The following is a 12204-nucleotide window of genomic DNA, read 5'->3' as shown; positions in this document are numbered from 1 at the left end:
GTCGCAGCTTGTTGCTTGGTATTTGTTTTTGGATGGAGGGCAAGTTGCCAATTCGCTACAACCAAGATAACATCAACACTCAAATTGACGAAATTGATCGAACTTGTCATTTTCGTTGTTGATGTCAAATAGACAAAACAATCGTTTTACGTGAGCAAATGACAATTTTTGGTTGTTGCAGGTGAAATTTGGCAGATAAATTGCAAAGCGTTATGTGGTCGCAAACGGCACAGTCGCCACCGTAGCTTATGATAAAAATGCATCCATCTGCAGAGCATTGATTTGCCACTGCAGTTCTCGAATCTACTCCGAAACACCGGGCATATTACTGGCGTTGTTGGACTCATCCATTAAAATCTTTTTGGTTTTTGTAGCGAGTCTTGTGTATAAATCGTGCTTTGTAGCGTCAGTTTTTCAAACCCCACATTCCCCGCGGGATCACCGCTAAGTATTACCTATTTTAGGCAGTCTCCATTATTCGTCGCTCCTTTTCGTATATTCTCAGATCCCTCTAGATGCCTATAATGAGCTGGCTTAGACTTCTCCGGATGTCGTCTCCTTTTAACATGAACGTCACCAGTCCCTCAGGTCCCTCAAAACCTTCTGCCTCTCTGTACCTCGAGCATTGGTACAGCACATGTTCCGGGTCTTCATCCAGATTTAGACAGTTCGGGCACTATGGAGTGTTCCCGTGCCTGAACCTCTGGAGATACTTCCTGTACGCTGTTTCCAGAAAAGAACTGCGTTAGGACAAAGTTAATTTCTCCATTCCGTCTCCCAGTCCATTGCTCCAGATTGGGGATTAGTTTGTGTGTCCATCTCCCCTTGTTCGCTGTGATCCATCTTTCCTGCCAAATTGCCATTGATGCTGCTCTCTCCGAACTTCGGATGACGTCCATTGAGATGGCATCGCCCATCGCTATTCGGGCTATGTATTTTTTCTCAATTTCCTTGGCCAATATATCTACTGGGAGCATTCCCGCCAATACTGTGGCTGCCTCGTCCGACTCCGTCCGAAATCCAGAAATAGCGCGGAGTGCGCTGAGCCTGTAGGGGACTGACATCTTCTTTCGGAGGCCTTTCTGGCTTGCAACCGCTAATGCCCATATCGGAGCAGCATAGAGCACTAGAGGCTACGTCTCCGAGTCTCTACGAGAAGTAGACTTCTGCCTGCTCTATTTTGGGTCTTCGAAAGGGCCGCCTTCAATTTGGCTTTTTCTGGCTAACATAATCTACGTGAGGTCGAAAACCAGGACTGTTGTCTAACATGACCCCCAGACACTTGATAGAGGCCTTTGACCCGATACTTACGCTGTCCACCTAAAATCTAGCAAACTCAATTATTTCGCGGCTTGTGATAAGCACAGCCTGGTTTATGGCCTGTCAGCTCCATGCTAGCGCCACGCATCCAGCTGACCACGTTCCTTATGGCTGCATTCGCAGCCGCTTCTACTTATCTATTTGCCCACCACTACTAGAGCCAGGTCATCTGCGAATCCTATGGTTCTGCATCCCTGGGGCAATTGCACCCTAAGCACCTCGTCGTACATTATTTTCAACATTGCATTATGTTCAACCCCTGTGGGACTCCGGCTGAGACCATGCAACTCCTAGCACCGTCTTCCGTATCATAGCTCAATACCCGATCGGACAAGGAGTTTGATATTATACCGAAAAGGGAGGTCGGTATCCCTGTTCGGTCTAAGGCTCCCAGTATGCGGGATCAGCTTGCTGAGTTGAATGCATTTCGGATGGCCAACGTAACCACCGCTCAATACTCCTTGTCTCACCACCTCCTTTAGCAGCAATATCAACCACCGCCTTGATTGCGTCGACCGTAGACCTTGTCCTGCGAAATCCGTATTGCGGTTGGGACAGGGACTCTATCTCTCTAGTAGTCGGTTGTACACGATCCTCTCCAGGACCTTTCCCGCCGTGTCCAGTAGGCAGATTGGCCTGTACCCCGAGGGTTCCTCTATTGGCTTGTTCCCTTTCGGTAGAAGGTTTAATTTCTGCCGCTTCCATACACCGTCCTGTAAACATCTAGTGTATGTCTCGGCGAAGGCGTCAGGTTTCGTCAGCTTGGCTGACTTAAGCGCTTTGTTTGGCACTCCATCTGGTCCTGGTCCCTTTTTCTTGCCTAGTTTTTTGTTTGCCACTACCACTTCGTCTGCCGACACCTGCTGCACAAGCTCCGTGCTGCGTGAGCAATTGACGACCTCCAATCGTGGGTGTTGGGGGAACAGTGCCTCAACTATAGTGGCAAATGCGGTAGGGCGGTTCACGCGGGTCCCGCCGTGACGACCTTTTATGCCGTGCCCCACGGGCTTACATCGGCCTCATCTCATATTTGCTGGAAGCAGCTGGATTTGCTTTGTTTAATGCTTCTCTTGAGATCTCGCTTCGCTGCCCGCAGGTCTTCCAGCCTAGATGCAAAGTCTGAGCGGCCTCGGTCTCGTTGAGAGCTCCTTCTCGCACGTAGGCAGGCCTTCCGTAGGTCACTGATTTCCTCGTTCCACCTGTAGCAAGGTGCTCCTTTTCTGTTTGGCATCCTTCTGGACATGGGTAAGTCGCACGTGTGTGAGATGTTTTCCATGAGCTGCCGCGTCATGCCTTCTGCTGACTTCGTGATCCAAGTTCATTGAGCATTGCGTAGAGAATCCGTGTAGGTTTCCTCGTCTAGGCAGTTGTCCTTCCATTTGGGGCCTGTTGTTTTGGGCTGCTGTTTTCTCCGTCCTAGTTAGCCTATAAAGTGAGCTGCTGAGCAGGGTGAGGTCTATAATACAGCCTCTACCGACCTTGCAGTACGTAAGCTCCTACTCGTCGCTTGCAAGGCCCAAGTCGATTGCCACGAACTCTTCTAGCAGCGTGATCCCTCTTGCGTTGGTTTCCTTGCATCCCTTTTCCACGGCCAAGGCATTAAAGTCCCCGGCTATGACGAAGGGAACTGTGTTGCGAGCGTCTTCTGATATTTCCTCCAGCATGTGTTGGAACCGCCGCAGCTCCCAGCTTGGGGGTGCATAGCAACTGTAAACGGTGATTCCATTATTTTTCGCTCTCACGAATAGGTCTTGTGCTGTTTTGACTTCCTGGAGCGGTGATTTAAGGAACAAAGTGGCCGCTTTTCCGCATTTACTTGCCGCCTAGCCACTTCCAGCGATACGCTTGTATGGCTCGCAGATTATTGCGAAGTCAGTCTTTCTCTCCCATATTGATTGCGTCAGCTGGGCCTGAGCAGCCTCGAAATGGTTGAGGTTCAGCTGTGTGAACTTTATTTTCTGTTAGCCAGGGCGCTCCCAAACTGGGGCATCTACCGCTGCCGGAAAATTGTTTGGAGTCGGTATTCCTATCCTTGCAGAGCATGCACTGTTGACAGTCTTGTTGATAGTCCTTAGCCAGTTGGTCCTTTCCTCCGCATCGACGGCAAAGATTTGATCTGTCCAGCTCGCTCTTGCAGTGTCTTGCAAGGTGGCCGATAGTATCGATACTCGGTGGGACAACGTCCGGACCTCTGCATTTTCTTTTGGGTGACCTCATTCCATTTATCGCCATCTCCTTTGGGGATCGGTGATACGCTTGATACGGCAGCCTGACTACCGACTGGTCCTCGGATTCTTTTTGTCTGGGGCGTTCGTGGCGTGGCCTACTCCCGCTTGACATCCGCCGTCGTCCTAAACAGAGGCGAGGTTTGTGGGGACTGATGCTTCCTAATAACCTCCTTTGCTCCTTCGTCGTGAAGCTCTCTATTGAGTCTCGCACGAGCTGGTGGATGGAGGGTCGCTTGCCATTTTCGAGCTTATCTACCAGTTTCGAGATCTCGTCCCCGGGTTCTCTAAGTTCCTCTGAGCTGCCGTCGTTTTATCCCGCTTAAAGGTCGTCTCACAGGTGACAGCTGTTGCTACACCTACTGACGATCCATTCTGCTGCTCTTTGCAAAAGCAGTCGTTTGTTGGGTCCCAACTCCAAAGCCGTTGTCCTCGGTTGTTGTACAGTCGCGTTTTGATCTCATGGTTGTCTTTGCAAGCAGTGAGGCCATGCGAGGGTTGACACCCGCCTTCTTGGGGTCGAGTGTTCAGAGCCAGATCCCCGTTAATCAGGAATATTACATCTGAACCTATACTGCCAACTAAATGGCGACGAGTCGAGGAGCGTGTTTTGAGATTTGCCATGTTTTAACGGGATGAGGGAGGTAACAGCATTAGCCTAGCAGTCATTTCGGCCAGATTTCACACCGCTTACTGAGATGCTAGAATACTGTCAGCCATCAGCCCGGGGATCGTCTAATCCTATTGGGTTGTCCAGTGTTCGCAACCTTAGACGTTATTGGTCCCAGTCTCAGTCGCCTTCTCGTTTTAGCTAGGCGCATCACGGGTGTGCAGTGTTCAGTGGATCCCTGGCCGGAGGTCACGAGTTGCTTTAATTACCCAGGAACGGAATCGATCTGGCCATTGCCAGGTTAATGGCATTCAGAATCTTTCCGTCTACTAGAGGCACCTCTTCCGTAAGGCGCCGTCTATCCGAGCGTGCGTGTGTGTGTCGGTGTGTGTATGCACACTTTCATAAGTAAAGGACCATTTTGGAAAAATTAGTGATCGTCCTTCGTGTTCAGATCTCGTGAGAGTCACCAATGAGAGGGTTGTATTATTCCAACAGAGTTAATAACTGATCTTTGAAATTCTTTATTATTCCAAAATCTATTTCGCCAGAAAGTAGGGATGAGAGTGAGAGAGGACAGGGATCCCAATCTGCTTAGCTCTTTCGATATCAATTAGAATAAAGTTTACAATAAGTTAGGCCACCAACAATATATGGCGTAAATCAGTGCCGCCACAGTACTCCCTTTCTAATGACTTTGTCACCAATTTGCAAACGTACACGGAGAAATTATTCTTCTAATTGCGCAAGTTGGTATTTGCTCAGGTTGATGGAAAGGCCGTGGTCCCCCAGAATCTGTAGAACGGTGCGAAGATGTTGTTCATGCTTTGTAAGTGAATTGGACATGAATAATATCAAATGCCCCGAAAATTTTCATTCATTAACCTTTGGAAAGTCTGCGTAATTGAACAAGTCCAAAAGGAGTAGATTCCGCTGTCTTTGGAATGTCACTGTCTACTTCTGATTGCGAAAGTAAGCACTTGCTCAGGTTGATGGAAAGGCCGTGGTCCCCCAGAATCTGTAGGACGGTGCGAAGATGTTGCTCATGTTCTGTAAGTGAATTGGACATGACTCATATCTAATGCCCCGAAAAATGTCATTCAGTAACCTTTGGAAAGTCTGCGTAATTGAACAAGTCCAAAAGGAGTAGCTTCCGCTGTCTTTGGAATGTCACTTTCTGCCATAGGTACTTTATACGATATCTAGTGTCAAAAAAATTATTTTATCTTGCTGCTCAGGGAGATCAAGTGCTTAAGGGATCGGATACCGATCAGCCACAGTGACTGCATTTGCAATGATGTAGAAATGACTTATAGCCCTTTCCACTGATCACATTTCTTACACATTTCTTAAAATGTCACATTTTTGCAAAATGTGTAAAATGCGGCCTGTATGTTTAACAAAAATTAGTAAGTACGCCTAGAACCGTTCGTGATTTTTGCGATGATTTATCGAGTTTACTATTGATGTTATGAAAAATGTTAAAGTGTCATTAGCGGTAACTTTGAATTATAATTTTAAATTTTAATAATCCCACAGTTTTTAATATTTAAAGATGGCCAAATCCCGCAAAGAGTCCAATAAATGAAGCCCCTACTTCGAGGTAATGTTTTTTGACTTTTGAAAGGAAAATGTTGCGGCGCTTAGGTTAATCAAAGCAACTCGATCACCTGTTTATTTAAAGAAGCGGTACTTTTTCAACTCACATGTTACCGACAACCGATGGAACACCAATATGTGAAATTTGAAAATGTGACATTTCTTAAGAATAGTGGACAAAGCCTATTATACATCTGCTTCGCTTAACGTCAGTTTTATCATTGATTTTTATTGAAATTAAATTAACAACGAATTCGACTTAGCATATTTATGCGAACATAGTCTGAGAGGGAGGGCGAACTCATGTATATATAGTTGCATTAACGTATTAGTACGCGTGCAGCTATGTACTTCTTGTACATAGTGCTCCCGGGCATTGCCCATGGGATGTATGGTCAGCGCTTATGCTGTAAGTTGGCATAAGACGGTGGCTGTCAAGTAGCTGATCACATTACATTTGATCGAGTCACTGACTTGCACTTATGTTTTTATAAGTTTGCTTATATCCATTGCTGTCAATGGCAATATTTCAGATTCTAACAAAGTGTTACAATGCGCATGCATGAATACACTACACCTGTGACTTCGTTCCACAGCTCCTAACGTCTGGGGATGGTGTGCTGTATATTGGCTGTCTATTTATAGATATTTACATAAGTCATTAATTATGGAATTCTTGTATTCAGTATCCAACATCAACATATTTTGATAAGTCTCAAATAATCGTGTCTGCATATTCGTTACCACATTCTGACTTAGGTAATGGACCAAAAATATTTTGCTCGTCCTATTTTTTTTTTTCAGTTTATATTTTTATTACGATTTATCTCTTCGATAATAAGTAATTTATGTGGTTTGCATGTGGTTTTTGTGTGTGTTGGCAATGGTATTTTAAACGTTCTCACCAGTCGTTTGGCGGCCAAAACGCCGATCAAGTGGGTGGTATCTTTTAGGGCGTCGGGGGTGCAGGTTGCTGTCGAGGAGGTTTATTGCAAGGTGGTTGCAGTGGTTGTCCAGTCGGTCTGCGTGCTTCAGGCTTATTCGTTTCACTTCTTCGGTGACGGATGGGATTTTGAGGTCATAGTGTATTACACTGTTTCTTACGTAATAGGGAGTCTTATACAACCTGCGCAGAGTTTTATTTTGAAATCTTTGCAGGATTTCAATGTTGGAATTTGAGGCCGTGCCCCACAGCTGAATCCCGAATGTACAGATTGGCTGTAGAATGACCTTGTTTAAAAGCACTTTATTTCTCAAGTTTAGCTGCGATCTGTGCCCAAGAAGCCAGTTCATCTGCCGGAGTTTCAGGTTGAATTGCTTTCTTTTGACTTTTATGTGAGTTGACCACGTCGATCTCCTTTCTAGGGTTAGGACGAGATACTTTACTGTGTTTTCTGTTCGCAGCGTGTTACCGTTTAGGTTAACAGAAGGGCAGGCGGAGGCATCAGCATGATCCGATAACGAAACTAAAAATGGAATGTTATCTGCAAAGGTGGCGATGAGCAGGTCGTCTCTGTTGGTAACGGGAAGGTCAGCTGTGTACAGGGTGTATAGGACTGGGCCCAACACGCTTCCTTTCAGGATACCAGCATTGATTTGGCATATTTCGGATTCGGCCCATTCGCTTCTCAGGTAAAACGACCACCTATGATGCCACATTCGGTCAAAAGCCTGATTTATAGCGAGAAAGGCCGCTGAACAGTATTTGTTGGCTTCAAAGGAATTTAAGTTTGTTTGTTTTATCCTGTGACTCTGCTCTGGGGCTCCATGTTGGCTCCTAAAGCCAAATTGGGAATCAGGTATCATGTTCCCGTCCTCCAGCAGTGGCACTAGTCTGCCCAAACATAATCTTTCGAATACTTTTGGCAGTATTGCCAACAAGCTGATGGGACGGTAGGAGACAGGTTCTTGCTCAGGCTTCCCAGGTTTATGTATCATTATAATTTCCGCACACTTCCATTGTGAGGGAAAGAGGTGGATCCTAATGATGCCATTGTTGATGGCCGTAAGGAAAACAAGAGCACGTGGAGGAAGGAGCTTGATGGTGGCTGCGTCGATGCCGTCGTAGCTGTTTTTAAATTGGACACAAAATTTTCGGCTTCTTCTGCTAGTATAGGCCGTATCGGCAAGTCCATTTGCCAAGTAGCATCTAAAAAATAGCTATGTGGCTGTTACATCCGAGGCAGAACATATGTTGAAGGGTGTAAAAATTCTCTCCAGATGAAGTGCAAAACTCTGGGCTCTCTCCTCGTTGGAGCGACACCAGGAGCCAGATGCGTTGAGAATGGATGCAATCCTTTTAGTTGGTCTCTTGAGGTATCTGGTGGCGTTCCACAGGTTGTGCTCTAGCCTATTAGGTTCAACAGGCTGAGATAGTCAGACAGTGCCTCGTTACGCAGTTCCAGTAGGAGAGTCTTCAGGTCTTTGCATGCACGGTTAAGGTCTGCCTTGTCGCGAGGATTTCGACTAAGCTGCCATATTCTGCGAAGACGACGCTTAGCTCTCAGTTGCTCGGTGACTTGCTCTGAGTGCAGATATCGGTTTCTGTCCGCTCTCTGGGTGTGTGCAGCGTCATGTATTCTGCGTGTGAGAGTTTCAATAGCTTCCTCGTTATCCTCACCAGAGTCTAGATTGATGGTGGGATCCAATGTCTCCCCCAGTCTTGCCCTGAACCTGTTAACATTTGAGCTCCTAGTTAACAGCTTGGTGATTCGCTTGCTGATACTTATATGTATATTAATTCTTAGCACTACTGCGCAGTGATCAGATAATAGATCAAAGTCATTCTCCACTTGCACTTGATTTGAGTTCACACCATGGGTGATCGCAAAGTCGAGAAGGTCGGGCACCTTCCGAATATCCGTGGGCCAGTAGGTAGGATGTCCGGACGAAAGAGTGGTGAAATGCTTAGCTTGGATGCAGGATAGCAGGGAAATTCCCTTCGGTTTGCATAGCCTGGAACCCAACCAGGTTTTTTTTGAATTGAAGTCACCCCCAAATCTGTGCCCGAGATAATTAAAAATTTGGGTAAACATTTGTGCTGTTACTTGGTATCTGGGTGGTACATAGGCCGCTGCAAGTGTCAATCTTCCAGTTGGCGTGTCGATTGTTGCCCGGCTGTTTCAACCAGGGCTCCAGGACAGGAGTGCGCACAGCAAATTGAATCCTTGCTTTGATAAGAATGGCTGCACCGCCTCGAGCATTGCCATTCGGGTGGTTTTTGTGAAAATAAGGCTATATCTGTTTATTTAAATATTTAGAGATGAGCATACTATCTATATTGTTTCTCTTAAGGTACATATCAACCTCAGGCCTACTTTTGCATAGGCCGTTCGCATTCCATAATCTGGGCAAATGGTGTCTGCATTAATTTCATCATGGCCTGTATTTGGGCGATCAAAGGTTGATCTGGTGCGTATTTCACTTCGCTGAAAGTTGGGTTGGGGTGGGATCAACCTCCTGCTACATTGGCATTGCTAGCGTTACCATTCCTTACTTTTGAAGGGGTATTAATGGGCAATGTGTTTGTGAAGGTGGGTCTGACATCCTTCCTGCTTGGCGTAAGCCTCGGTTTATCATGATCCCGTTGTTGCACAGTGGCTCTGTAAACTGTGCATCCCTTGTAGGAAGCAGTATGGCTGTCTCCACAATGGACGCATGAGACGGGAGCATCTCGACGTTTCGTGCAATTAGTGGATTTGTGATTACCACTGCATTTCACGCATCGATACGACTTTCGGCAATCATTTTCTTTTTTTTTAGCAGAGGAGAAAGCTTTTTGCGTTTGGGTGTCAATCGCTTGGATGTTTTTTGCCATGTCACGCTGGCAAGGGCGCTTCCGTGGACCCCGTCTCCATCGTTCACCTGGTGGCGTGACACCACACAATTTTTTAAGAGAAAAATCCATAATTTTAAATAAACAAATATGTATATATATTTTTTTTTTGTTCGTTCTGTTGATCAAGAATGATATGATTTGTTTAGGTGTTAACCAAAAATGTCACTATATCCTGCACATAGTTTATTTAATAGTTTATGAAATTGTTGGGGAAAATTCTTATTCCGGGTTAAGAATATTATATTTACTTAGGGGGTCAGAGGAAATATTTCATTAGTATGTGTGGTGTTTAATAGTCGGTTGTAATTGTTTGTCGAATCTGTAATATATTCTCCAATTAATATACCATTTTTTTGCTCCCTTACACCCTATAAGTTAGTCGTGAAATATGTAACACAAAGAAGGAGACATCGTCGACCCTACTGAGTATATATATTTTTGATCAATATGAACAGCCGAGTCCTTCTATCCGTCTGGCTGTTTAAATGCGATCTAGTCTCTCAGTTTTAAAGCTATCGTCATGAAACTTTGCAGGAGTGCCGCATTCTATTGAACGCAGTACATATGTCGGACTCAGCTGGATCGGACCACTATATCATATAGCTGCCATAGGAACGATCGGTCGAAAAGTGAACAACTTTTTTGTTTATAAAGATATCTTGATCTCATATATATGCAAAATCATATCAACATCGGAACACTATATTAAATAGCTGCCATAGGAACGATCGGCCGAAAACTAAGTTGTTGTATGGAAACCTTTTTTGTTTTTCAAGATATCTTGACCAAACTCGGCATTTTTAAGTTTCACTATGCTCCTTACATTTATGCAAAATCTTATTTACATCGGACCACTATATCATATACCTTCCATGGGAACAATTGGTCGAAAATTTAGTTGTGTGAATAACTTTTCTTTTCAAGATATCTTAACCATATTCGGCAGTAACTAGTTTCCCTGTGCTTCTTAGATACGGTCAAAGCACTATGAGCATTATGGAAAGGTTGGCACTGTAAGGGTATTAAATCTTCGACGTGCCAAGGATAGCCCTTCTTTCTCGATTATTTCTTGATTGGGTATGAAAACTTGTTGTTCAGATGATTTTATCTTAATTTGTCTAATAATTTCTGAACTGGCTGGGGGTAGAGTGGAATTGGTTCCGCACGCATGCGTGATTGCTATATGGATATTGTTTTGAATATTTTTGGATCTGACTATTATCCAATTTTGAGGTGTTTATAAATCTAGCAGGCAGTTGTACTTCGTACGGAAATCCATTCCGATTATTTTATCACATGGCATTGAAAATTTGTCGTGCACTATATAAAAAATTATGAGATAAACTGTATATATCTGATTTACTCAGATAAAGAATATTTTTTTTTGTTTATTCATTAGCAAACTTTCGTATGATCCTTTGATCGACTCTATAGATTCTCGTGCTTTCCTTCGAATTCCGGAATTAGCCTTGAGTTTTTATCTAGAAAATCGACAGGGGATTCGGCCATGTTTACAATTGGTATTATGCTACTTGATTCTGCTTATTCGTCCTCCGTCGGCTGTACCAGGAGTGACGGTTCAAACGTTACCGGTGTTTTATTACCGATGGTAAAGTAGCTGTAGATTGTATTTTTCGATTAAATTTATCAGATTATTCCTCAGACGTTGTTAAGTATCTGTAGTTTGCACTTTGTGTGAACTTAATAGTTTATGTTGACTGTTGACTAACCATTTTAATGATTTTATTGTTCTCATATACAAGTATCTCAATGGGTTTGATTATAGTTGGTCTTAAAACTGGTGCGCTTTTATTAAGGAATTTGTATTACTTTTCAAAGTTGGATTTATTCGGCTTTAATTTGTCAACTATTTATCGCCATTCTATGGGGAACTTTCCCCAGTTGGAAATTGGTTGTCATAGACTCGTGTTTAGACCTAATCTAGGTCGTAAGCCCGACTCATGTAACGCTTTCTCAGTGACTTTTTGTGAAGAAGGTATATCTTCAGAAGAAGGTCTACTGTGGTTATTACTATTAGTATAACTAGCAACAAGTGGTGGTGGTGGGGTGTGGTGTCTACAACGTCTACTACATTATTTTTTAGTTCATTCAATCAGTTTGTATTGAAAAAAAATTGTTGAAACGGTAAGGTTTAAGATTGATCTCAATTAAAATTATTTATGTGATAATCATTGTTGGGCTAACAAGCTTTTTTGTTAGCACTTAATCGCGAGAAGTTATGGTGTTATAAAAATACAGCCTTTTCTTATAAATTCATACAACAGTTTTATTTTATTTATATGCTTATAACGAGCGTAATTAAGTAATGCGAAATGTGCAAATTTTAACGAAGCGATCGATAAGAAATCCGATATAGCGAACATACGAGACAAGAGTGAGTTGCGGCGTCGCTAGCATTGATGAGCTAGCCGCTTAAGACAAAAGTGCAAAGGTAAAAGAGCGCGATAAAAGAAATGACGATGAGCGTAAAGCGAGAAGTGCTAGATAGTTAACAGCTAATAATGTTGAGCTATTTTATGATATGCGAGAAGCGACAAAAAATCAAAATAGTTACATTGCTTGCCTCGCAGGGCAAGATGTAACTGAAATGT

The 12204-nt window shown here is 43.9% G+C and overlaps 1 protein-coding gene across 1 annotated transcript; it reads right to left on the bottom strand.

Annotated features, from left to right (window-relative positions):
* Positions 1–650: 650 nt before the first annotated feature.
* On the bottom strand, positions 651–1064 carry LOC135429733 (uncharacterized). Its single transcript, XM_064684172.1, has one exon. It carries the CDS (start codon positions 1062–1064, stop codon positions 651–653), a length of 414 nt encoding a protein of 137 aa, XP_064540242.1.
* Positions 1065–12204: the final 11140 nt, after the last annotated feature.

The sequence above is a fragment of the Drosophila montana genome, unplaced genomic scaffold (genome assembly GCF_035044405.1).
Source record: "Drosophila montana isolate Dmon_TW-CO22-7 unplaced genomic scaffold, ASM3504440v1 contig_2688_1, whole genome shotgun sequence".
Classification (NCBI taxonomy): Eukaryota; Metazoa; Arthropoda; class Insecta; order Diptera; family Drosophilidae; genus Drosophila; species Drosophila montana.
Note: the sequence above shows the minus strand (reverse complement) of the source record. Positions and strands in the feature narration are given on the sequence as shown.